The 27,478-nt window shown below is 46.5% G+C and overlaps 1 protein-coding gene across 1 annotated transcript; it reads right to left on the bottom strand.

Annotated features, from left to right (window-relative positions):
* Positions 1-163: 163 nt before the first annotated feature.
* Positions 164-27,205, bottom strand: FAXDC2 (fatty acid hydroxylase domain containing 2). Its single transcript, XM_060008472.1, has 9 exons — positions 27,094-27,205; positions 15,126-15,173; positions 12,877-12,968; positions 12,642-12,745; positions 9,216-9,337; positions 4,064-4,269; positions 3,467-3,572; positions 2,901-3,067; positions 164-2,117 (listed from the first exon to the last, which is right to left on the bottom strand). The coding sequence occupies exons 2-9, from the start codon at positions 15,171-15,173 to the stop codon at positions 1,961-1,963; spliced, it is 1,002 nt and encodes a 333-aa protein (XP_059864455.1). The 5' UTR covers positions 27,094-27,205; the 3' UTR covers positions 164-1,960.
* Positions 27,206-27,478: the final 273 nt, after the last annotated feature.

Here is a 27,478-nt window from a genome sequence, read left to right as displayed (position 1 = left end):
AGAGGAAGACATTCATTCCTTCCACAGCTTGCTGGGAATACTCTGGAAGAAGCCACAGAGTATTTCCTTGTGCTGCTGTGGCGCACAGACACCGTGTGGTCGTGATGCCGGAACGACTCACGTAGGGAGACAAAAACCCAAGTATCCACTGCAAAGGAGACGGGTTTGTTTTCCATCCTTTCTCCATTCACATGCACATTCTCTGCTGCCAGTGTTGAGACCTCGACCTTTCCTTGAGGCTATTTGGTAACCAGTGTCGGGGCCAGGCCCAGCGACCTGCCTAAGAAAAAGGGTGAGAGAACGAGGCCCCTCGCCCCTCTGCGCCCCAGCAGTACCTCCAGGTCTACAGATGTTAAAAGGAGAGACCGCCATTCTTCCTCTTCCTCCGCACTCCTCATTCCCGACCCTCGCTCAGTGCACTGAAGAGGGACTGTTTTCCAACTGTTTGTTTATTCGTAGGACAGGTTGTGGGTGCAGGTCAGCAGCTATGAGCACGTCCAGCACTGGTGCACCAGGAGCTGTGCTCAAGCGAAGGGCATGCGGTCCCAGGGAGGGGGCTGGGCCCACCCAGGCCCGAGGAGGACGCTGCCTGCTAAGCGCCTGGTCGGCCTCTTGGGCAGGTCCTCTGGGGAGATAGGGCCCGTGGCAGGAGGTCGTCCTCTTTGATAGCTCTGCCTGGAGATGTGGCCCTATCAGATGTTAAAGTATTTTGTAAAACTACAGCGGGTGGTTTTCTGGACAGAGGAGAACTGAATGTTCAGGAGAATATCAGACTTTGGAAACTATAATGGTGGCCTTGCAAATCAGTGTCTTCACGTTGGTACTGGGAGCCACAGGGTTCCTGGCAATGTCAGAAGCAGCTGAGCGAACCCAGGGTGGGGACTGCTTCCACCTGGGCAGCTCTGTGGTTTTGTGGTAGACAATAAGGTCTCATTGGAAAAGGCATTACTGCTAAAGTCATCCTGTAAAAATGGTGCTGAAACAACTGGTTCATCATTTGAGGGGGAAATAAGGATTTTACCCGCTGTGCGGCCGTGTATTTCTTGCTTTAGTGGAGGAAGAGGGTTCTAGCTCCTTTGGTCCTGCCTCAGAGAGCCTAATTAGGGGCCTCAGTTGGGTGTCCCCAAAGGTCAGCAACTCTGACCCTACCCTCTGTGGCTAAAAGGGGGCCCCAGCTGAGCGGGGCCACAGGGTTTGGCCCTTGGTTTCCGCCTGTGGCTGAAGGTATTGAGATGTGGTCTGCGCCTCTTTTTGGTATCTCAGTTGTAATCACAGGAGGAGCTCCTGTGATTGGTATTTTCAGAGAGGGGTGATGTCCAATTGCAGTGGGGCAGAGTTGAAGTGGGGTCTTTATCACGCTGTGTGTCTGTGCGTGTGCGCGTGCGTGTGTGTGTACGCGCGTGTGTGTCGGGAAGCAGTGGGGACTTGATCCCAGAACCGTTGCCAGGGTGTCCTGGCCCTGGCCTGAGTACAGAATGAGAGAGGCTTTTGGGGACAGGAAGGGGCAAAGCAGTATCTTCTGGTTCTCCCACCCCCTGGCATCAGGAGGAGCTATGGCTGGAGCCACACGGCCTCCTGCCACCTTTGTCATTCTCTGTCTTGGCAGGGCTACCAAGGAGTCATCTGGTGTCCCTCTCCCCTTCCACAGCAGAGGACCAGGGGGACCCCCCAGGAGCCCTGTCAAAGTGGCTTCTTCCCTCTGACTGGTCTCCATTCCAAGGAGCTATATTTTTTCGTTACGCCAATCCCTGGTCCCCTTTGGGATGATAGGGGTAGTTGGGGGAGCCCTGGTCCCCTCCTTGGGCCTGCTTTTCCAGGAGGCTGACCTCCCCCCTGCCCTCGTGGTTTGTCATCAGAGTGCGTGGCTGAAGGAGCGAGTTGGTAGGTGCGACCAGGAGGCCTCGGGCCACCTTAGCAGACCGTGCAGAGGGCACGGCTAGGATGGCACTCGGGCCGTGTCTTAGTCCATCTTCTTCGGGGGATCAGGGATGCTCTCGGAGAGCGGGGTGAAGCCCAGCAGGATCGTGTGTCTCTCGTAGGCCTTGGTCTGCTTAAACACAGTGTCAGTCCCGTGGAGGTGGTCCAGCACTCCCAGGACCCCATAGCACTGGTTGAACCTGGAGGAGAGAGGAGGGTGCTGTAGGCGGGCGAGCTCACGCTCATTTCACCTGTGCCAGCCTCGCACACATTTCTGAGCCCTCCTATCCCACACCCATCCCCACCATGCTGCCCACCTGCTTCCGGTTAACCCAGGCGGTGGTGCACATATTCCTGGGGCCATTCCAGACTGAAAAGCTATGCTCTTCGTTTGGAAAGCTCTCTGTGATTTCGACGCACACAACTCAGAACCTGGGGCAAAGCCAGCTTGTTCAGGTAGGTTCTGGGACCACCTCCATCAGAATCCCCTGGAACACAACTAAATGCAGGTGCCAAGGCCTGCTCCCCCAGATGCTTTGATTCAGTGTATTTGGAGTGGAACCCAAGAGGCTGCATTTGAGGAAAGCATCTCAGGTGATTCTGGTGCAGGAGTTTCCTAGGCCACACCGACGAGCCTGGAGGCTTTCCGAGCGTGCACAGACAGCTTCTGTTGAATTGCCTACGGGAATTCTATGCATGTATGCATCTTCCTGGTAGTGCCCATGGCTTACACTAGATCCTCAAAGGGTCCAGGACCTAAATGCAGGTTAAAGACCCATAGTGGCAGGAAGATCCAATATCAGACAGAAAGAGAATGGCAAGGTGATCTGGGTCCCAGGATGGTCACCTTTGTCCCCACCTGCAGACCTCGCTCTCCACTAGACCCGCATTTGAACTGAGACACCGGTGTCTGCTGTCAGGAGCTCTAGGAGTCAACGTGGGGGCTACTGCCCAGAGACCCACAGTGGGGAGGGTTGCCTTACTTGAGATGGTGGTAGTCATGGAATTCAGGTGAAGGCAAGAAGGGTAGGTGGTAGCCACAGTGGGAGATGATGGTGATGATGAGGACCAAAGAAAACCAAATGGTGATGGAGGACAAGTGGGATCCCATGACGATGGGACCCACCATCGCCGGCAGCATGTTGGAGACCTGCAAGGAGAGGGCTGTTCGAAGAGGGGCCCAAGGGGATGGAGGGGACGCAGGTGGGTGTCCGGGAAGACTTCTTGACCCAGATCTGGGGAAGCCGAATGAGTTTCTGGACTTGATTTGCTGGACTCCTTCAGACATGAAACTTAGGACAAGTTATTAACTGTTTGAACCTCAACTTCCTCATTAGCAAAATGAGGATTTACACAGTTGTTGGGAGGATTAAATGAGATAACTTATGTTGGGCATCTAGCATCGCCCGGCATATGCCAACAACAAATGGTAGCTGTTGAATGGGCAGAAGAAAGAGCCAGTGTGATCCCGCTCTGTGCAGGAGACTACCTTAGGGAAGGGGGTTGGCGCCCGCTGCCCTTTCCTCTGGGGGAGCCGAGCTCTACTCACCACATGCTCAATAGGATGTGCGTAGAGGGAGATCACACCAATGGGAGCTGTCCACTCGTGGTGTTTCTTGTGGATTTTCTTGTAGAGTTTTGGGTGGTGAAGGAGGCTGGGAAGAGAGTTAACAGTTGATAAATCGGCCAACCTCCCTCTCCCCCTGCCCCACCAGAACACGAGAAACCAAAGGTAGGAACTGGGGTTATATCCACGGAGCAAAGTTTCACATCCAGTGAAAACACACTGGATTGGTCCTCCGACAGCCCTGCCTTGTGAGTTCTTCTGGTGACGTTGCCTCTCTCTACCTCAGTTGTATGAGCTGTAAAATAGGGAGGATGGCCAGAAAGGATTCAATCAAGGGGATGAATGGGAAACTGCCCTGCCACACACATGAACGGAGATCCCGGACCCTCGTCGGTGGTCGCACATCGTCAGCGGTGGAGCGAAGAGTTGTCTTCGTGTTAGCTAGTTAGCGGGAGGCTCTTGCTGCCAGGTGCTGTTGGTCGCACCCCTACAACTCCGAGGAGGCCAGGTTTCACCCCCGTTGGTGGGTGAACCTGGGAGAGTGAGGAGCTGGCTGTGCTCAGGAAGGAAAGCGCTCACCGGTGTGCATAGTAGAACAGCACTTCCTCAGTCAGCGTGAAGACTGCCAGCTCCAGGAGGAACCAGTGGAAGGTGGGTAGCTCTCGGCGGCAGGGGTCGCCCCCCAACTTGAGGATGGGATAGAGCCAGACCATCATGGGGAAAGAGATCACAAACTGGTTGAAGAGAACCGTGTGGATAGACTGGCGTAGTTTCATGGGGTCCACCTGCCCGGGGGGGGGGGGGGAGAAGGAAGAAAGGAGGTGGATGAGAGTGTGGGAAGTAGGTCTTTCCCTTCTAGGAACCAGGCTCCTCTGTGAGCAGCTCTCGGGAGGCCCTCGCTCGGGGCTGGATGCTAGGAGTGATGTCTGCCTGTAGCCAGCAACCCCTGAGTGCTGCCCGGCCCAGGGATGGAACCGCCTGGTAATGCCCTGCCTTTGGAAACTCCCCTCCCCCGGCCTTAGTTTCTGCCTGAAGCTGCCTGCTCCTTCCTGCTTCTGCAGCTTCCACCACCGTCCTCCCCATTTCTCTGGCCAGGCCCAACCCCACGGACTCCCGACAGGCATCTTGGGGAGCCTCCAGGGTGCTTGGAGAAGGCTCCCAGCTTCATTCCTTCTTCAGCCTTTTGGTCCCTGCTCGTCCAGAGAGCCTTGACCAGGACCAGGTGCAGAGATCAGGGTCGCCTGCCTCCTCGTGTGGTCCAGCCTCCCTGGGTGGGAGCCAGGGAGCTGCTATCTGGCCTCTTGTCCCGCTTGCTGTGAGCAGGTCTTGCTGGTTTTCAGGGTGGGGCTGTCAGGATGAGGGGCTGCCTGCGCATTCTCCCCCGAGCGCTGTGGAGAGCTGGCCTTACGTGCTCATCCCTTCGAGCCTCAAGACTACAGCCAGCGTTTCCTTGGGAACCAGTGACCCCTGACCCTTCCCTTTGTCAGAGCCCTGGAGCTCCTGGGAATAGCCCCATCTCCACAGGTCACTTGCTGGTCCCGATGAACTGGTTTGGCATTCTCAAAGGGGATTCCCTCCTGAGAACTGTCTGCAAGCTGGAGGGTTTCTGCTCCTAGGTGCGGCCGGGTTCAGCGTGGTCCTCATACTTCAGGCCTGCCTGTTCCTCTGCCTTTTCCATGTCCTGCATGTATTGATGGACCAGAATTCCTCCCATGGTGAAGCCAGGTCTGGGCAGCCTTGGTCTGAGAGCACCACAGAGGAAGCCATACACCTCTTCTAGCAGCCTTGACCAGGAGGTGAGTGTGACATGCGATTATTCACTCAGCTGATATCGAGCACCCTCTGTGTGTCAGGCAGTGTTCTATGTGCTGGGAAGGAAGCAGTGAACAAAAAGATTCCTGCCCTCACTGAGTTTATACTCTTATCGTTTTAAGTAGAATGGTCAGGGTAGGCTTCACTGAGATGGTGAGATCTGAACAAAGATGAGGGAAACAGGTATCTGGGGGAAGTGTCTTCTGGCAAAGGGAAGAGCTGGTGAAAAGGCTCCACGATAGGCCACACTCCTGGCGTACTTGGCTGGAGAAGAGTGAGGTGTGAGGTGGGGAGAAGTGGGAGGGGAGGTCAGAGAGGCAGGGAGGAGCCAGTGCGTACAGGGCCCCGTAGGCCACTTTGAGGACCTTGGCTTTTATTCCAAGAGAAGTGAGGGTCATCCCAAGGTTGTGAGCGGAGAAGTGACAGGATCTTACAGGGTTACTCTGGCTGCTGTGCTGGGAATAGACAGTAGGAGACCAAGAATACAAACGGGAAGACTAGAAGTGCTAAAGTACACATTTAAGAGGATGGTGGCAATGGAGGTGGTGGGAAAGGGCTGGATCCTGGATCCCTTTGGAAATTGCGCCAATAGGGTTTCCTGATAGATTGGATGTGGTGTATGAGGGAAAGACAGTCGTCAGGGGTGACTCCAAGGCCTCTGGACTGAAAGGCTCCCCAGCTGAGACTGGGGAGGCTGTGGGTATCAAAGGCTTTGGGGGCTGGGAAAGCAGGAATTCTCCTTGGGTCATGTTGCATTGGAGATGTCAGGGAGGCATTTGGATGTTTAGTCCTGCACCGGGAGAGAGTTCTGAGCTCGAGAGGTAAATTGGCGAGCTGTTGGCATTGAGGCGGTTATTTAAAGTAATGACGCCGAGGGGATGAGGACAGAAGACGACGAGGCTGTGCCCTGGGCGTCAGCGTAAACAGGGTGGGGAGGTTAGGCTGGGGAGGATCCAGAAAGGAGGCTGTGAAGGGGTGAGTGGCGAGCTGTGAGGACACAGGGGGGCCTTGGCAGCCGGTATAAGAAGCTACAACAGGATGCGGCATGAGCAACTTGTGGAGACGGCCCTGGTAGGTCTAATGAGACAAGCCTGCGACAGGAGCACTGGTGACCTAGCCCAGGACAATCGTGGTGGAGCGGTGGAGGTGAAGGCCTGACGCTAGGAGGTTTCTAGAGGAGGTGAGAGGATTGTTTTGTGATTATTTTAGGAGGTGCAGGCTGAAGGATTTAGAGTTTTATGGTGTCTGAACTTAGCTTCAAATGATGAAGCAAAAAATTATAGATGCATAGATATTTATAGTTTTATATACAGAAAAAGCACATATTGTAAAATGTTTAAGACAAGACTGGAGAATCTAGGTGGTATATAAATGAGTGATCAGGGTACTACTACCTTTTCCACTTCTGTATACGTGTTTTCAATTTTTCATAATTCTGAAATTTTGGGAAAAGACAGTGGACAGGGAGAAATCAGAAACTGTATAGACAACCCTTTAAAGAGCTTTGCTGCAAAGGGGACCAAAAATATGAGTGGGAGTGAGTATGGGAGATGGACGCAAGGTTTTTGGTTTTGGTTTGGTTTTAAGCTGGGAAAAATTATAGCAGGTTTGTAATAAGCCAGAGAGTAAAATCCAGAAGAGGAAGAAAAAAAAAGGACAAAAGAAAGAGAAGGAAGAATTGCTGGAGCAACTTGCTGGAGTAAACAAGAGGTGCTGGGTGTAGCGTGCAGACAGTGGAGGAACGGGCTGGAGTAGGACCAGAGAGAGGCCACGGGCTGCAGCAGGTGGGCAGTCAGAGCGTGTGCGCAAGTGCTGCCCCCAGCCTGCGGTGGTGCACGGCTGGGGGAGCTGTCTTCTGCTTGAAGCAAGGCCACCCTCTGGGAGGAGGTGACGCGCAGAGGTGTTGAGGATCTGAGGAGGGAGGAGAGGCGTGAACTAGCCATCCAGTCCGGGAGAGTGGGAGGGTACCCAGAGCCGGGCGGCGGGGGTGGCTGGTGGTGTCCTATGAATGCCGTTGCGTTCAGGTCCCACTCGATGACCTGTTTCTGATGTCTTAGGTCAGGGGTCAGACTTTCTTGGAATGGGCCGAAGATGAAATGGCATCTGGGGCTTCCTTCTTACTTGTGTGACTACCTGAGGTGCACACAGTGTAGGAGCAGATGAGACGAGCTTTCCAAGAACAGTCTAACCTTGAACTAGTCAGTGCACCTTTCTGAACCTCAGCTTCTGCCAAATGCCACGAGACCTTCCCTGTGTGGCCCTCCATTCATGGTAGACTGTGAAGTTTATTGCGCTAGGTGATTCTCTTGAGAGCTGATGTGGCCTGGTGGTTCAGGGCACAAGCCCTGGTGTCACAAAACTTGAGTGTGAATCATGGTTCTAAGCCATGTCACATTTCAGAGCCTCTGTTTTCTCTTCTGAATGATGAAGATGTTTACAGTACTTGGCCTTGAATGTACGCATTCAGTCAGTGGTGCCTGGTAAGGAGACCTCCGTGGTCTGACAGGTGAAACATTCTCAAGGAACAAGCCCCGCTTTTAACCCTTTGGCTCTGGTCCCTGCCTGCTGAGCTGGACATGGAGGAGGCCCCTGCCGTCTCAAGTGAGGGGAACTGTGAGCCAGGCCAGTAGCTCTGGTTCAGGAAGGGATGGTCCTGAAAGCCTGGATCAAGGGCACTATTTCTCAGCCACTCTGCTTTCTAGAGTGCTGGCCTGGGTAGAATTCCCTGAGAGCTGAGGTGACTCACTCAGGCACCTGGACAGATAATTAAAAATGATTGTCTGGGCTTCCCTGGTGGTGCAGTGGTTAAGAATCTGCCTGCCGATGCAGGGGACACAGGTTCGAGCCCTGGTCCGGGAAGATCCCACATGCCGCGGAGCAACTAAGCCCGTGTGCCACAACTACTGAGCCCACGTGCCACAACTAGAGCCTGGAGCCCGTGCTCCGCAACCAGAGAAGCCACTGCAATGAGAAGCCGGCGCACCGCAACGCAGAGTAGCCCCCGCTCGCCACAACTAGAGAAAGCCTGCGCACAGCAACGAAGAACCAACGCAGCCAAAAATAGAAACAAATAAATAAGTGAATTTATAAAAAAAAAAAAAGAAAAGAAAATGATTGTCTTGTCTGGGAAGGAAGCGAGGATGTGGTTTTGGTGGAGCTGGGGTAAAAAAATCTGGGTTTAAGAATCAACTTCTTCCTTGTTGTGTAAGAAAAGGCTTCTGAGGTTGTCAGAGCGCTAAGCAGGCAAGCCAGGCTCAGGGAGCAGTGAACAGTGGGGCTCAATTCCCCGGCCTGTGTCCATCCAAGATACGTGCTTGGCTTTTTCTCTCCTTCGGGGCCAGGAGTTCCTTGTCAGCAAGGTCCAGGCCTTGTTTACCATGGATGACCTACGTACTATTGGTGGTACTGAATAATCAGGAAGGAGGACCTGCTTAAAAAACCACCACCACCGACACATTCACAATTAATATGATAGTGGGGTTATGCGTTGTTTCAGCAGCTGTGTCCCTCTCTCACAAGGGCAGCTGTTATCCGTGTTTTCAGCATCTAGTTATTGCTGTCCCTTCTCCCATGGATAGGTGGAGACCTACCTGACATATCTGGGACTCGGTCCAGTGCTGGGCTGAGACAATCATTTCTGTTCCTAAAATGCTGGCCACAGTGCCGTAGGCCAGCACAGGCAGGTAGAGAGCCAGGCCTGGGAGCCAGAAGATTAGTTTTGACTGACATTAGTCTTGGCTGGCTGGCTAATGTCATATTATTTCCTCTCTCTAATCTTCTAACCTGAGGGAGCCTTGTACAGAATCACTTGGTTCCCACCCGCCCCGGTCTCTCCTGGGCCAGCCAGCAGAATTTGGAGAATGTGGCTTTAGCCCCTGCGTTCTGTGCCTTGACCAGGAGAAGCTGCAGCAACACTTACAGGGTCATTCTTGCCGACCTGAATTCGGTAGCGGGAGATGAAGTTAGGCTTTCCAGTTGTGTCAACCACCAGTAGAAGTCCACTGACGGTCCAGAAGAGCAGAACGGGCACCTGGGTGGCACCTGAGGTTGGGAAGAAGAAGGAAACGTCAGGACAACTTCAGGAGCTGGCGGCGCACGTATTCCCCGAACACATGCTCAGTGGTAACTGAGGCTGCGTCGTAGGCAGGCCCTTGCCAGGGCCTTGGTGTCTGGGTGCTCGGGGCTGGGGGCCTGCCTTCAGTCTTGGGGTGACAAACCAGCTGTGGGGACTGGAATGGGTCACTTAAGGAGTGTCTCTATTTCTTTTCTTAGCTGTAGAACGGGGACAACAACCTTCTAGGCGGTTGGAGAAAAAAACAACACAAAACTATGGTAAGATGTATGATACACTCCAAACAGAAATGAATTTCGGTTGACATTTGGGCGTCTGTGCCCACTGAGCCCTTTAAGAATAGCCAAGGAAGGGAGAAGCAAAGGGAGAAGCAGAGGAGGAGTTTGGTATGGTGCAGCTCACCACGGGCACTTGGGTTCCCCAATCCCCATGACCTTATGATGACATGAGCAGGGGTACTTCAGGCATCCAGTGAGCATTTTCCAAAGTGGAAAACCTACCTCTCAAGGGGCTCCTTGGTTAAAACAGTCTTCACACCCTACCTTCTTGGAGAGTCAGGGTCCAGACAAGTGTGGTCACAGCTCTGAGAATTCCTGTTTGACTTTGTTAAATTCAACCTTTCTCAGGCTTTTCTTTACCCAGCACTCTGTCTTCTCAGAACATCTGAGAATAGACTGGCCATTCGTCCCTGTCTGCCCAGGACAATTTCAGTATGTATCCATCATATCCATCATGATTAATAACCCCTCCTTTATTCTCACAATGTCCCATTTCGATGATAAGTCGTATGGTCTCCCCACCCATTAACCTCCGATAGAACTGATGTGCTGCCGGGTATTTTAGAAAATACCGATCAACACAAATCTAGATAGGGCTTTTTGCCCCACTTCCCACTTTTCCATGAAGTCATCCCAAGTATTTCTGTTCTCCTCCTGTGAACAAATAAGCACTTTGTCCACCCCCGTTGGCAGTTATTCAAGTGACGTTGTAGTGTTACCTAACTCTTGTACTCTTAAATTTATTTTTCCTTGATTTGCCGCCTCCTCTAATTGCAATATTCCAAGGAGCAAGGCTGTTTAACTTAATTCTCTGTCTCTGCATTCTTCTTCCAGTACCCTTCTTGCTCCATCAATCACTGTGCCGTGTGGCAGTTGATACCTGAAAAATACTTGGCTAGCACTGTGAGGAAATGGGATTGGCTCAAACATCCTCAGGGCAGTTTGGCAGTATCTGAAGTGAGGAAAAGATCAGAGTGACAGACCAAGACAGAGACAGAGAGACAAAGACAGAAAGAGGGGAAGAAAGAAAAGACATACACACACTCGTGCACATAAATGCCCATCTCAGCAAATAAAAAAAAGCACAGTAGAACATTTAAGTAACCTAAATGTCCCGGATCTTAGTTCCCTGACCAGGGATGGAATCCAGGCCACGGCAGCGAAAGCACGGAGTCCTAACCACTCGAATTCCCAGAGAATGGACTAAATTGATTAGAATATTTCCACACAATGGAATAGACAGGACAGCTTACAATATTGAGCAAATCTACATCAGTTGATATGGAAAGATGTCCATAATCAATTCAATGAAAAAAAGTTAAAAAAAATAGTAGATGTCGGGACTTCTCTGGTGGCTCAGTGGTTAAGAATACGCCTGCCGATGCAGGGGACACGGGTTCGAGCCCTGGTCTGGGAAGATCCCACATGCCAAGGAGCAGCCAAGCCCGTGAGCCACAACTACTGAGCCTGCACTCTAGAGCCCGCAAGCCACAACTCCTGAAGCTCGAGCACCTAGAGCCTGTGCTCCGCAACAAGAGAAGCCACCGCAATGAGAAGCCTGCACAGCGCAACGAAGACTAGCCTCCTCTCTCTGCAACTAGAGAAAACCTGTGTGCGGCAACGAAGATCCAAAACAAGCAGCCAGAAATAAATAAATTAAAAAAAATAGTAGATGTCTTTTAAATTTAACCAAATATGCAGTATACTAACAGTGCTTATTTCGTGGATATGAGAGGTAGGTGATTTTCACCTTCTTTATGCTTATTTGAATTGTGTGATTTTTATTTATTTTATTTAAGTGAGCATGTATTTACTTTTATCCTCAGAAATAAGAAACTTTATTTTGAAAAAAAAAAAAACTTAGGTTGGTTGTTGCCTAGCGGGCCACCCTTCGAGGTGCCTGCCTACGTGTCAATCCAAGGGCTCCTGGAGGAATATACCGAATGAAAATCACAAGAGGTGATCTTGAACTGTTTTCCAGTTCTAACATTTCAAATGGCAAATATATTTTCTCTCTGGTATTTGCTTATCACTGAGGTGATAGGTGGTTTTCCCATCATCGTAACAGAAACATATAAAATGTTTTCCCACCACGCTCCCCATGTATATTTGCAATCTGCATTGTTCTTTTCAATGAGTGCTTAAGATTCCATTAACCTGTCATGTTTAATATTCAGCCCATTTTCGGAGTTCTCTTCCTAGAAGAAAGCAATCATCAGAAACATTTTATTTCTGTGTTTGCTTTGTGACAACTGACACTTTTTAATCTCCCATTCTAGACTGTGACAAAGTGTTTTTGGTTGAGGTTTGTTTGTTTTGTAGTTATTAATTTTCTTCCAGTCAAACGGTGACATAGTTTTTTAATAGGGTAGACATTTTACCTTAATATTTTATCTTAAATATCTCTATATCCTACAAATGAGTTTGGCACAGAATAACTTAATAAATATTATGTGAGTGAATGAATGTATGACGGCGGACAGTCACTATTGTAGATAATGCTGTCATAAATACCTATGTTAAAATAGGTTTTTTCTTCTACTATGTTTTGAGCTTGCTTTCAGGCTTTGGCACTGTCAGTAAATACATTTTGAGTGAACACTTGCTGTCAAGGCCCAAGAGCCAGCTAGATTGCACCAGGTCCAAGGACACAGCCTCACATGAGACAGAACAGCCCTTTGCACTTGTGGACCTGACATCTAGAAGCAGGATTACTGCTCTCACAAGCATTCGTTTTCACACAAACGATTTCTTTTTTTATTTTTCTATTTGGGGGGATGGAGGAGGTGTCTCAACTTCTTTTCTTAGATATCCTTAAACATCCATTCCATATTAACCCCCAAATTTAGCACTCTGGGGTTACCACTGCCTTAAACTTTAAGTCCTCATTCCTTAGGGTAATAAACTGAGATGCCCAAAGTAGAGAACAAAAGAAAAAGAATTAAGCTATAACCATGTACCCAAACCCTAAGTGCTGGTGGTCTGGGAATCTCACCTAGAATGTAGAGGAGCCACTCCTTCCCTTCGAACGTAGACAGCAGCCTCTCCCACTGGGCTTGCCAGAAGTAGCCAGAAGCACCCCAAAATCTCTGAAGATGCCTTGAAAGAAAACTCATTCATGTTTCTGGGTGAAGACTGGTGGGTGGACAGCTCCTAAATCCATGCTCTGCCCATAGACCGCCACCGCACAGCCCCCAGCTCCCGAATCAGAGCTGGCCGAGAAGACTCACCATGTGACTGAGTTCCAGAGGGCCACAAGCAAGAGAAGGCCAGAGCCCAGGATGAAAGCCGTCCTCCTCATGGAGCCCCAGATGTGTCCCTCCTAGGGGAGGACAAGAAAGCGTCAGGTCCCAGCAAGCCTCCTGCCTTCACACGCAGCTCACTGCTGAAGCCCGGCAGGAGTGAGGTGGCATCAGGATCTCGATCGTGCCACCATGGCGCATCTGCTGACCTTTTCCCAACTTCCGTGGGAAGGCTCTTCCTTATCAAGAGCTCTCAGGCTGTGTGCGGAGGTGAGTATGAAAGTTAGAGCTTAAGGCTGGGGGAGGGAAGAGAGCAAACCTGATCCAGAGAATCTAGTATGCAGTTGCGTCACCCGGAGAAGGACAGGTGAGCCTTCCGAGAGCCATGGGATTTCATGACCAGTCTTCTTTTTTTTTTTTTTTTTTTTTTTTATTAACATCTTTATTGGGGTATAATTACTTTACAATGGTGTGTTAGTTTCTGCTTTATAACAAAGTGAATCAGTTATACATATACATATGTTCCCATGACCAGTCTTCTTGTTGAACAGAGATGCAGATTATTTGTACATTGGAATCACCTGGGAGCTTTCAAAAACTCCCAGTATCCGGGTTACTCCCCAGCCCGATTACATAAGAGTCTCTGCCAGGGCAGGGGAGGTGGGGCTGGGCCTCCCTGTCTTTTAAAGGTCCCCAGCTAATTCCAATGGACAGGCGGAGCTGGGATGGCCATCACAGAAGGATCTGCAGAATCCTTGATGAGGCCACAGGGACTTCAACTGTGTTCCTGAGCCAGGCCTATTTTCCCATGCCCATCACCCTTTTGCCCTTGAAGAAAAGAGTAAATAAACATATTTTCTGACTTGTAATATGTCCTCTGCCTTCCAGAGATATTAGGCTGGGCTGCCAGCTGAACGGGACAATGATGGCTTCTAGGGGCAAAGAACAGACCGCTGGCCATCACTGGGCGGTCCTTACATGTTCTCCTCCAAAAGCCTAAAACAGTGGTCATTGCGAGCTCGATGGTCAACCAGCAGGTCCCAGACTTGCGGAAGGAAAACCCTGGCTGCCAGGTGTGTCACCAATTTCTATAGTACCTTGGGCAGGAGTGACAAATGTCCATCACAGCCTATGTTTCTACGCCCAGATGCAGTCTGCTAATATTCTTTCGTGGGAGAGGACTGGAGGTGGTGGTCCCTATACGTGTGTGCAGTTAGTGAACCAGGTCACATACACTGTTGTAGGGGAAGCTGATCTAATAGGGGGCCAGGTTTTAATCCAGCCTTTGGAGATCTAAAGGAGCAGACCGTTTTGACTGACTCATTCAGAGCAACCTGACTCTGCACTGACTCTTTTCTTCTCTGATTACCCTATCCCACTTTTGATCAGAAGTTAGTAAGTCGTTTTCCATGGCTAGTGAAATGTTTTTAAAGGTCTACTCGGGTCCTGAGGTTTGAAAAATGACCTTCTCTCTCTCTGAGCTCTGAAAATGACGTTCTGTTTCCCTCTCTCTCTCTCTGTCTCCCCCCGTTAAGGGCTGGATCGCCAAGACCACAGAAACTTGTTCTTTTATACAGGCTGCTCAAAGGTCACCCCCAAATTTGCCAGACAGTTCATCTTGGGCTTTTGCAATTAGTCCTTTTTTAGGATTCAAAGGACCCTTTTCCTGAGCTTTCCAGATTCACTAGGAATTTTTCATTTGAGTTTAATCAGATCAAGCCAAGTCAAATTTAAAACCTCGATTTCACATGTAAGATTAGATGTGTTTTCAGGGATCGTGGTGTTTTCTCTCTCTAGCAGCGTGAGGGCCAGGTAAAGTGACAGGACAAAGGTCTCTGGGAAGGGCAGGAGCATGCAGCACAGAAGTTATCTGGGCTCAACAGCTGGTTCCCACCCCCCAGTTCCCAGCCCTCAGTGGGCCTCTCTTGTCCCCAGAGCAGCTGTAGAAAGGGGTGGTTCCAAAGGCCTGAGCCTGGGGCATTCTAAGGGCCAAGAGACCTTGGTGGGACAGCTACGGGGCTCTTCAGCTACCTTCATGCAGGCAAAGGGGCTTGAGTTATAATCAGGCAGCTGGAGTCAAGTGATTCTGCTCAGCTACTGAAGCGAGCACTTCACTGATGTGTCAGCTATATCCCGAAACCTTGGGGGCGTGTTGTCAGTTATGCTGCAGCCGCAGATGTGGAAAGGGTCACTGGCTGCGTTCTCACCAGTTTGGTGGGTGAGGTGCCCGCGTTTACCTGCTTTTGCTTCTCATTGTGTGGCACACTTCCAGCTTCTCCCTTCATCTGGAATGAAAAAGGACAGGTGAGCCTGGGTGTCATTTTCACATGCAACCAAGGAAGTAAGGAATAGAGAGAGTCAAGGTGAATGGCCAGCAGTGGTTTTTAATGCCGGCAACTCATTAAAATCACCTGGGAGTTACAAAAAAAAAAAAAAAAACCCACCAAAAAAAAACCCTGGCGGACAAACTGATTCTAAAATTTACGTGGAGAAACAAATAAGCAAGAATAGCCAGGAATACAGCAGAAGAGTAGAGGAGGGACGGGCACGAGGGATACTAGGTCTAGCAAGTCTTAAAACACATTATAAGGCTTTTTAAAAGACTTAATTATGCTCTTCTCACTTCTTCAAGGTAGTAAAGAGTTGTTCCTGTGAGATAAAAGAATATCAGTGGACTCTTAACCAGAACTTAAAGAGTAGCTCTAACTTGAGTTGGTTCAGTTGTGTATTCTTTGTTATTATTTGTCAGTTTAAAAACAACAACCAAGGTTTTTCTGAAACCGGTCAACAATTCTATGGCCAAGTAGATGGATAGGAATGCGGTGCATGAAACTCCTTCTAAAATGCTGTCAAACAAGAACTGGCTAGAAGGAGAATAATTAGAAACGCGTTTGAGATCTCCATTTGACAGTATGACAGGGTAAATCTTTCTGGAAGTCTTAATAAAACCAATATCTAATAAGATAAGAGAAATTAAGGCTTGATCATTTTTATTTTCTGATGTGATGTTGCAGAATTTTCCTGGTTATATAAAGATAATGATCAAATGAAAAATAAAAGTTATTTTAAGGAATCCAAATAGTAGTTATTAGACAACTGAATAAAAATTCTGATGTCAAAAGGTGGTGAACACAGATTAAAAACCAATTGCATCTCTACTTAGCAAAATGAAACAAAAAGGATAAAAAATGGCATTGTCCATAATATATGCTGAATGAGATATTTTTGGCCACGTAAACATATTTTTTTTAACATCTTTATTGGAGTATAATTGCTTTACAGTGTTGTGTTAGTTTCTGCTGTATAACAAAGTGAATCAGCTGTACATATATCCCCATATCCCCTCCCTCTTGCATCTCCCACCCTCCCTATCCCACCCCTCTAGGTGGTCACAAAGCACCGAGCTGATCTCCCTGTGCTATGCGGCTGCTTCCCACTAGCTATCTATTTTACATTTGGTAGTGTATATATGTCCATGCCACTCTCTCACTTCGTCCCAGCTTACCCTTCCCCCTCCCTGTGTCCTCAAGTCCATTCTCTACTTCTGTGTCTTTATTCCTGTCCCGCCCTTAGGTTCATCAGAAACATTTTTTTTTAGATTCCATATATATGTGTTAGCATACGGTATTTGTTTTTCTCTTTCTGACTTACTTCACTCTGTATGACAGACTCTAGGTCCATCCACCTCACTACAAATAACTGAATTTTGTTTCTTTTTATAGCCATGTCAACATATTAAGTGTGCTTTTCCCTGCTTTTATTTTTATGCATCACAAGTCAATGCATACAGAGATAAACTTTTTTGACTTAAAATATAAAAACCTTTATTCTAAAGATTATACAATACTTTGGTACTAGAGGTTTTTTTAAAAAATATTTTTAATTAATTAATTAATTTACAGCTGCATTGGGTCTTCGTTGCTGCACGCAGGCTTTCATTGCGGTGGCTTCTTTCTTCGCGGAGCATGGGCTCCAGGTGCGCGGGCTTCAGTAGTTGTGGCTCGCAGGCTCCGTAGTTGTGGCGCACGGGCTTAGTTGCTCCATGGCATGTGGGATCTTCCCAGACCAGGGCTTGAACCCGTGTCCCCTGCATCGGCAGGCGGAGTCTCCACCACTGAGCCACCAGGGAAGCCCAAACAGGCGGATTCTTAACCACTGCGCCACCAGGGAAGCCCGGTACTAGAGTTTTGATCTAAGTTTTGAGGACGATATTCCTTTTACTACAAGCTAGTTCTGTACTGTCAAAAACATCTACAAAAGTATATCCTCCACACTTACACACATACTGCACAGAACTATAAAATCTGGCAAGGTAGAAACTTTCTGGAATTTTCCAGTGTATTTTCAAGGTACAGCAAGCCAAAAGAAAGCATTGTGGACAAGTATGCATGCTGACTCAGGCAGTGTTTCCAACGTAACTCTAGTGTAACACATTCATATACATAATACACCCAGGGAATATTTCAGAAGCATCAGTTCTTTACACCTTACACTTGATCACGGATGTGGGTACGTCTCTGACAGTTCATCCTGTTCTTGTGCCAACACCACCTGACTGACCCTGCGGTGGCTCCATAGTGAGGTCAAGGCCAGTGCCATCTGCTGTTTCTTTTTGTTGTTGTTGCTGTTGGTGTGTTTCTTGAGGAGACATAGCCTCTTGGCTTTGTGGTGTTGTTAGGGTTGAAATGCTATTCATTGTGTCTTCCATTTGTCGCATTTGAACATCCAATGTTTCAAACCGGTGTTCAAATTGTCCGTCAAGGCAGAAGTCTTTGTCCGTGTTCATACTCCTCAATGTAGCATCCAAAGATCTGACTACACCTGCCAGACTTGCCTTTGCTTACTGCTACTGCAGTTTGGTCTCCAGCTGCCACAGCATTTACCCTAGGCTTTATTCTCACAAAATTAAGTGCTAGGTTTTTCTGATGGTTTGTGTCTTTGGAGTGTGTTCTTGTGACTTCTCTGTGCCAATCTGAATGACCTTTTAGATCTTGGCCTTTTTCAGTCTCTTCTTTATCACATTTCTTGGCATTTCTATTAAGTGTTTTGCAACAAACTTTGTGTTTCTCCATATTTGAAATAAAGCCATGACTTCTCTGTGAAGGTGACAGCCTGGGACGGTGGCTGGGTTTGGTGGGAGGGTGCTTGGGGATTGCACTTACCCTGAGTTGCTGCCCAGCTTGACTTGGTTGACTGTCCCCCTACTTGTCTTACCATAAAGGGTTTTTTTAAATAAATTTATTTATTTATTTTAATTTTGGCTGCGTTAGGTCTTCGTTGCTGCACACAGGCTTTGTCTACTTGTGGCAAGTGGGGTCTACTCTTCGTTGCGGTATGCGGGCTTCTCATTGCGGTGGCTTCTCTTGTTGCGGAGCACGGGCTCTAGGCATACGGGCTTCAGTAGTTGTGGCACACGGGCTCAGTAGTTGTGGCTTGCGGGCTGTAGAGCGCAGGCTCAGTAGTTGTGGCTCAGGGGCTTAGTTGCTCCGTGGCATGTGGGATCTTCCTGGACCAGGGCTCAAACCTGTGTCCCCTGCATTGGCAGGCAGATTCTTAACTACTGCACCACTAGGGAAGTCCCACCATAAGGTTTTTTCTTTTTTTTTTAATTTTTATTTAATTAATTTATTTTTGGCTGCGTTGGGTCTTCATTGCTGTGCGCAGGCTTCTCTACTTACTGAGAGCGGGGGCTACTCTTCGTTGAGGTGCGCGGGCTTCTCATTGTAGTAGCTTCTCTTGTTGCAGAGCACGGGCTCTAGGCTCATGGGCTTCAGTAGTTGTGGCACGTGGGCTCAGTAGTTGTGGCTCATGGGCTCTAGAGTGCAGGTTCAGTAGTTGTGGCGCACAGGCTTAGTTGCTCTGTGGCATGTGAGATCTTCCTGGACCAGGGCTCGAACCCATGTCCCCTGCACTGGCAGGCTGATTCTTAACCACTGCGCCACCAGGGAAGCCCCATCATAAAGTTTTAATAGTTGAAATTGTGTGCTAGCACATGAGTAGGCAGACATATACAACAGATTAGAAAGTCTGCAAATAGACCTTAAAATATACATGGGAATTTAGTATATAATAAAAAGAAATCAATATCAATGGACTCTAAATGGAAAAGATGCTGAACTTCCTCCATAATAAGAGAAATGTGAATTAAAACTATAATAAGATATTATTTCTCACCTGCCAGCGTGACAAAAATCCAAAAGTTTGGCCACATGGTCTGCTGATGAGGCTGAGGAGACTTTAAAATTGTATTTGTTCTTTTTAAAAACATCTTTATTGATATAAAATTCACATACAATACAATTTACCCATGTAAAGTGTACATATATATGGCTTTTAGTATATTCACAGAGTTGTACATTCATCATCACAGTCAGTTTTAGAATATTTTCATTATCCCAAGAGAAATCCTACACGCTTTAGCCATGAATTTCCTGTCTCCCTATCCTCACCCCCCTCTAGCCCGCGATAATCACTAAGCCACTTTCTGTTTCTGTGGAATTGCCTATTCTGGACATTTCATATTAATGGAATCCTACAATATGTTGTCCTTTGTGGTTGGCTTCTTATACTTAGCATGATGTTTTCAAGGTTCATCCATGTTGTGGTATCTATCAGTACTTCACTCCTTTTTATTGCCAAATAACATTCTGTCATATGGATATATCATATTTTGTTTATCCATGCCTCTGTTGATGGACATTTGGATTGTTGCCACTTTGTGGCTGTTATGAATAATGTTATGAACAATTTTGCATAAGTTTTTGTGTAGACACGTTTTTATTTCTCCTGGATATATGCCTAGGAGTGGAATTGCTGGGTCATATAGCAACTATATTTAACTTTTTGAGGAACGTTAAGTGGTTACACCATTTTACATTCCCAACAGTAGTAATGTATGAGGTTCCAACTTCTCTACATCCTCACCAACACTTATTATTGTCGCTATCGAATAGTGTCATGACCTGGCTGAAGAGGAGCGTTACAGTTCATCGTCCTGCCATGTGACAAGGGTGAGAGAACTTAGAGAAAGGAGGCCAGGTGAGTTTCTAGATGGCAGAGCCAGGATCAGGCCCAGCTTCCAATATCTCTAAGGATGTTTTATTCTTTTGTGGATGTTTATGCTTGGTTTTATTATTCTAGATGCATTTTTACCAGCTTTGACCTTAGGAAATACAGCTTCCCCTTGACCCTCATTTCTTACAGAATACTTAGGCTGGAAAAGGGAAGAGAGGAATGGTGACATATAAAGTGCCTCCAGGGGTTTGAGAAGTTAGGACAGCAGAGGGAGGTGATAAGCTGCTCACCAGCTCCACTGTGAATCACGTCACAGCAGAAGGGAGGCAGTCAGCTCAGAGGAAAAGCCTGTCAGGGAGGAATACCGGGAGGTTTGATTCCCGGTCAGGGAGATAGCATCTGGTTTAAGAAAAGGCACCTGAATGTTTGGTGCAGTGTCAGCCCAGTCTCTACCTGGAGGCAGGGGAATGGATTTCAGCCGCACTATAGCCCCCCCAGCCCCCCCCCCCCCAGGCCTGCTTCTTTGTCACCTCCACTCCCTCCTCCAGCACCCTTTGTTGCCTGGCCGGCAGCAGGAGAACCTGCTGTAGCTTGGAGGTGTGGAGCTCTACCTTGTGCTGACTTCTCAATAAAAAAGAAAGAAAAACACACAACAGAAGAGAAGGAATAAAGTGAAGCTGCAGGCATTCACTCCCTGTTCTGACCCAGGAGGGCAGTCAGGATTCCTTTGCTTACCTGAGTGTTAGGGGTGCTCTATAGTCATATTCTGTACCGCCTGAGGCTTCCAGAGGATAACTGCACAAGCGTTTCAGGATGACAAGTCTCAGCCCCAAACTATGGTAAACAGCCCTGCCCCACATCGGGGACCACAGATGTTACTCAGTAACCTGAATTTATAAGGATTCCCAAGAATTCTCCTTTTTAAAAAAGGTTAAAAATTGTATTTTGGAGTATAGTTGATTTACAGTGTTGTGTTAGTTTCAGATGTACAGCAAAGTGAATCAGTTATACATATACATACATCCACTCTTTTTTTAGATCTTTTCCCATATAGGTCATTACAGAGTATTGAGTAGAGTTCACCGTGGTATACAGTAGGTCCTTAAGAATTCTCCTTTAAGTAGTGATTTAAAAAAAAAAAAGTGATTTTCTCCATCTTCATTGTGCTGAACAATTCCTATTGGCCCAATTCCCAAGTTTGGCCCACATCCTCAAGATGGATACGGGCCCATTCATGAAGTTACCTTTCACACAGTGGTAGAATTCTGGGATGAAGCAGGGTCATTTTCAATCTGGCAGTTTGCCTTCTGCCTGGAGTCCCAGAAAGCACAGATCTTTAAGTACCTAGTTGTGCTAGGTACTTTGGGGGCTAAGCCTGTAAAGTGTCTTAATGACAAGGAACCAAATATGAAAGGAAACACCTCAAGTTGGGAACGACTTGGAGATCTTAATATCTGCAAACCATGTGCAGAAAGGTAGACCCTTCACATCACCATGCATTTCCCTCCTCAGTGCTTGTTAGGAAGTGTGAAAGGCTCTGTGGACCCTGTCGAGATATCCATCCTGTTTGGGAGGGAAGCTGAGGGGATTTGGGGTTTGTTTCTTTGTTTGCCTGTTTGTTTCTTTAGCTACCAGGACTCTTTTTGCCGTGCCATGCCACAGGAACTTCACTTACAAGTCAAAGTCTCATCTAGCTTTTCCCCGATATCTTATCATCACCGTTATCTTTGCCAAGAGCTTGCAAAGCTAATAAGACACGGTCTTTGACCTTTTGAAGCTCCTCTATTCCTTCCAGGAACATTTACGAAGAACTTACTATGTACAAGGATTCCTGGAGGTGCAAAGTCTCAGTCTAGGTACATGAACCCATCATTTCAAAAATCCATATGAAAAGTGCTAGCCTAAGTTCTGGTCCAGAGCTAAGAAAACACTGAGTAGGGCAGGAGATCTGGCATGCCCAAGAAATCTTTAAAGGAGGACAGTGCCCAGGCTTTCTCGTGGTCTCCAACCTTACAACCAAGCCTTTTCCTCCTAAATTGCATTTTAGCTTATCCAAGGAATGCTGGGTTTTAGTTATATCATACTTTTTTAAAAAAAATCAAGATAGATGTAAGAATCTGCCACATGAATATCAAAACTGCCGTCGAATATATTCCTTACCCCGTTGTTTAGTTCCCCAAATGAAGTAGTGCACTTTTTATGAGAATACAGCTGATAAATTCTTATAAAGAAATTAGTGCACAGGACTTTTCCTCTTGGGGAGCAAACTTGTGGTTGCTAAGGGGGAGGAGGATGGGGGAGGGAAGGATTGGGAGTTTAGGGTTAACAGATGCAAACTAATATATATAGAGAGAATGGATAAACAACAAGGTCCTACTGTATAGCACAGGGAACTATATTCAATATTCTATGATAAACCATAGTGGAAAAGAATATAAAAGAAAGAATGTATATATATGTATAACTGAATCACTTTGCTGTACAGCAGAAATTAACACAACATTGTAAATCAACTGTACTTCAATAAAAAAAATCAGTTTTTTTTTTTTTTTTTAAAAGAAGTTCTCCTCTTTGGAAGAAGTGGTATGCTTACTTGTGGAATGCAAAAAGGCAATCCATTTTGGTCCTTCTCACCCCTTTTTGCTTTGGCTGCCTGTAATTTCAGAGTTAAATTTAATGCTCAATTATACTTCTTGGGATTGTTTTTTCCTTTTATATAATCCAGTATATAAAAAATGATGTGTGTCCAAGGATGTTCATTGTGGCATTGTTTTTAATGACTAAGAATTGGAAACACCTTGAATTCCATCAATAAAGCGTTGGTTAAGTAATTATAGTACATCTAGTAATGAAATATTCTGTAGCCATTAAAGGAATAAGGCAGCCCTGTGTGTACTTTCCAGAACTCGTAGGTGAAAAAGTAATGTGTGGAACATGTGTGTGTGTGTGTGTGTGTGTGTGTGTGTGTGTGTGTGTGCTGTTTATGTATACATAGAATAGTACATAAAATATTAGACTATTGCTGGAAGAATATATAAGAAATTGGTTACAGTGGTGGCTTCTGGTGAGGTGAATTCGGTGGCTGGGGGTCAAGGCAGAAGGAAGGCTATCTTTCTACCACGTGCCTTATTTTTTGCCTTTTGAATTTTGTACCATGAGTATATTTTACCTATTCAGAAAATTACAGAAATATTAAAAAATTTTAAATGAATTCAGTGCTCATTCATAGGAAATATTTTATTGAAGATTCACAGAGTAATTCATTTTTACTTTACTCTTCATCATATTAATTGCAGTTCCTTAAGGGCTTTGGGAAATCTTTGTCTCCCCTGAAATTTCATTTTTCATATTCATAGCATTCATTAGATTATCAAAGGTAACTATGACAAGGACCAGTGCCCTGTTTCTTCTTCTTCTTCTTTTTTTTTTTTTTTTGGTAATGATTTTACATGGTCCAAAAGCAAAGCAATAGCAGTAAAGCACCTGGTTCTTTTTTCTACAGATCACTGCCCCCCACCCCCACATCAAAACAGTATAAAAGGTATTTATTGAGTGCCTGATGGGTTCTAATCAGTTTTTATTTTTCTGCAACTATTCTGTGTATATCCTTTTACTGGAAGCTATCTCAAACCCTTCTGAGATGGAGGCTGGATGTAAAGTATTAAGTAGGTATTAAAATTAAACACCTAAGTGAGACTAGGAAGGCTGTCAGTACAATAAGACCCTGGGAGGAGGCGGCTCTGTTGACGCCACAGGCAGGGTGCTGATGCCTGCTGTGTCCATGCCATAGAAACTGCTTTGCTGAGACTGAGTGATTAGGGGCTGATACCTAAGCTTGACCTTGGAACGGCAGCCTTCAGGTCAAAGGGAAAGTGACTCTTTATCTTTTGGTGGTAGGAAGGCCCTATGGCTGCAGGAGTCATAGCATTTATCTGTTGACATCTGACTTCATTAGAAGCAATGAAACATTTCCTGATATGCCATTTTTCTTCGGCTAAGCCAATAGGCCCACATGCTATTTCCTGAGATGTTTGTCTAGGCAGCTGACTCCTCTAAGCTACACAACCGTATCATTCTTCTGAATATTTTATGATAAAGCAGCTTGTTTTCTGTGCCTCTCTACATCTGTAGACTTGTTTTCAGTTTTAACTGAATAGAGTCAGTCAGAAAGATTCCATGGGGGACCTCAAACATGGTGGGCCAATGTGTCTTCACCCAAAGAATTTCCTTGACATTGTTTGCCAGTGGTATTGTTCAAGTTAGAAATTTTGGCAAACAAAATCAACAATAGCAATTATTAAATATTTACTATGTTAAGGTACTATAATCATTACATTTTTATGGTACCTCCTCTCTTTTTCTCTACCTTTTGAAGTCTCCCATCTAAGAGCTAGAAGTTGTCTTAAGCTCATCTATTCTGATGCCCCCATGTTCCATTTGAAGAAATGGAGGCATAGAAATTTTCATTATTCAGCTTCAAATTACAGTTATTTAGTGGCAGAACTTGAATTCAGTGCTCATTATACCGATTAAGTCTGCAAAAGGTATAGAATGTGCTGATGTTGGTGAATGCAGGGTGGGCATTTGGATTGTAAAAGGACACAAAGGAATGAGATCAGCCTCTATCAGCCACAAACAATGGATTAGATATTGTGTGTGTGTGCTTTTTTTTTTTAATACAAAAGGTAAAATAGAGCATGGTTTTTCTAAGATAATAATCATTCTTTCAAGAAATATTTATTAGGGATTCCCTGGTGGCGCAGTGGTTGAGAGTCCGCCTGCCAGTGCAGGGGACGCGGGTTCGTGCCCTGGTCCAGGAAGATCCCATATGCCATGGAGTGGCTGGGCCCGTGAGCCATGGCCGCTGAGCCTGCGCGTCGGAGCCTGTGCTCCGCAACGGGAGAGGCCACAACAGTGAGAGGCCCGTGTATCGCAAAAAAAAAAAAATAATAATAATAAATTAAAAAAATAAATGCCACCAGCTAAACATGTGTTTTAAAAAAAAAAAATTTATTGTGTGCCAGATACAATGCTAGCTACAGAGGATACAAACATGAATAAGACATGCTTCTTGGTCCTATTTAATAATGTAATACTATATAACTTTGATTTTCCAAGTGAGAAAGTATGTAGGAGGAGGATATGAAATAACATTTATGATGAGAATGCATTCAGAGAGAGAAAGAAATTAAATGCACTAAAAGTAAATATTCTAATACTTAATAACAATGAATTGATTCTCCCTTAAAGGGATTTCGATAGATATTATAAGATTATCCAAATTAGATACTTTTTAGTTTGGTTGTTTTGAAAGCAGATGATTCTGACTGTTTTGAAAGCAATGATTTATTGCAGAATCCCCAATCTAGGTAAATGGCACAGTGAGCCTATAGTGCATGTTCACAACCTAAAAAAATCTGAAGACAGGGGAGGGGAATGGGATGAGGGTGGGAGAAGTAGACAGTTTAATTTTAATTTGTATTTGTCTGCAGCCTGATTCTTTCAGATTCTAGCTTCCTGGATATTCTGCATGGTTGATGAAGGTTCCCATTTTATAGGTACAAGATATATTATCTTTATGTGAATGTGCATGGTTTCTTTGTAAATATCTCATGAAATTATCAGAAAAAAAAAAAAAAAAAAGACCTGATGGACCATCTGGTCTACCTCTTCCATTTTTATCGCTAAAGAGATAGGCTTAGATAGCAGAACTGACTTGTTCCAAACTCCACACAGTTTCTGGCAAAATCCAGGCTTCCTAACGCTTTGCCTGGTGCCACATGTGTTTTCAGAATAGCATAAATTCTATTTCATACGGGAGAGGACTACTCTCCTGAGGACTGAAACTCCCATTACTTCAGCCTCTGTTCTCAGGCTGTTTGTATTCTTGGGAAAAGCTGAACAGCCTGCCTCTAGCTTAAAGCCTCTGATGAAGAGGGTTTCGAGGAACTGCTATGACCAAGGTCTGTACGTACGTGAGACTTTTACAGAGGGGAAAGATACTCATTCAAGAAGGTAAAATGCATGAAGGAAAAGGTTGAATTTTGAGACAAAAAATTACTCCCTTTGGACAGTTTTAGCAATGCTCCCTTCACTGCTTTTGCCTTGGGTACTTATACCCTTTATGATTTACTGCCCCAGTTGACTGCATGCCCGTGAAGCTGAAAGCCTGCCTATTTTGTTTACTACGAGATCCACAGTACCAAACACAAACCTGGCATGTAGCAGATACTCAGGAAATATTTGTTGAATAAACAAAAGAAGGGTAAAAGAATTAAAAGCCTTATTTTTTGCCCTCAGAATGTGTCCAACATTTGCTCTTGAACGTTTCAGCACCTTTTCCTATACTACACACTTACCTTTCTAAGGTCAGAAGCTAACGCTCAGAGCATTTGTTTTACCAAATTGAATTGAATCTTTATATCCCAACCAGCGAAAGTTAGTTGGAATTGCATATGAAACTGAAGCACCCTACAAGTCTCTGTCTTGTCTTGCTTGCCCTATGCCCCCAAAGACCTGTATAGCATCCTGAAAACCAGTGGCCCATTGTTCACACCCGTCTACACACACTGTATTCCTCTCCCTCTGTAACCTCTGTGGGAATCCTTCCTGAGCTACCACCAGGACATCAGCAAGTCTGAAAGTGGAGCATCTGTTGATAAATCCCGGTATGTCGATCAAAACAGCTTTGACATGGTTGTCCACCTTCTAGTCCCCACATCGACCTGGGGCCTTTGCGATTTTAAGACTGTTGTAATTGGCCCCATCCCTTCCAGGTGACCCTGGCAGGTTAGAGAGGAGAAGCAATTCAACCACAGTTGCCTCCTGGCAGTCTTTTTCCAGTAGGATTTTCAAGTTCTGATTTGGGATTTTCTCTTTCATGTGGTTTTGAAGCCAAAGCGAGTCCATTTGACAGAATTACCTGTCAATTGCTAGAAAAACAAGACTACAGAGGAGGTAGATTGTACAAACATGGGCAGAGGACGGCAGACATTAGTGAGACAGAAAGGGACTCTGTGTACTAAGAAAACATCCCAGGACATTGTTCAGAGGCAGATCTCACCTGCCCTGTAAGTGGAGAGGACAGAGAGGTGGCAGAGGTGAGAAGGGTATGCTTTGCCTTTCTTTAAGTGAACTTGGACGCGTCCTGACCTTGGCGACCAGCTTCCCTGCCCAGCAGCTCCCGCTCACCTCTGCAGTGGGCTGTGTCCCAGCTCCTCCAAGGTCCTGGCACAGCTCAAGCCCGCTTTCTCTTCCTTCAGCCCCGACGCTGGCAGCTGCTGTCGCTGTGCTGCCGCCTCACCCTGTTATTAGTCGGTAGGCTGGGAGGCTGGCCAAGGTGATCACGTTACGGAGCAGCCTACTGGCTCGGCCAGGCACGTGACGGGAGAAAGAATTTGGGTCTGTTTTGACGAGAGACAAAAGCTCCCTTCTTGCCAAAGGACATCTGAAAGCTGAGAGGAAATGCGCAGTTCAAGCCAGAGCTGGAAAAAGCACATTTGACTGACCTCTGGGCTTGTTTTTCTTCTTCCCGCATCTTCCTCAACTTAAGAAAATGTCACGGTCCCCTAGGAGG

The sequence above is a fragment of the Delphinus delphis genome, chromosome 3 (assembly GCF_949987515.2).
Source record: "Delphinus delphis chromosome 3, mDelDel1.2, whole genome shotgun sequence".
NCBI lineage: Eukaryota > Metazoa > Chordata > Mammalia > Artiodactyla > Delphinidae > Delphinus > Delphinus delphis.
Note: the sequence above shows the minus strand (reverse complement) of the source record. Positions and strands in the feature narration are given on the sequence as shown.

Excerpts from the sequence above, each read along its gene's own strand:
- FAXDC2 (XM_060008472.1), bottom strand. The coding sequence starts at position 15,173 with ATGAAGGGAGAAGCTGGAAGTGTGCCACACAATGAGAAGCAAAAGCAG. Across the intron at positions 3,573-4,063 it reads CTGTTCTACTATGCACACCG|CCTCCTTCACCACCCAAAAC; the intron begins GTGAGCGCTTTC and ends CTCTCTTCCCAG. Across the intron at positions 3,068-3,466 it reads CACATCCTATTGAGCATGTG|GTCTCCAACATGCTGCCGGC; the intron begins GTGAGTAGAGCT and ends CTCTCCTTGCAG.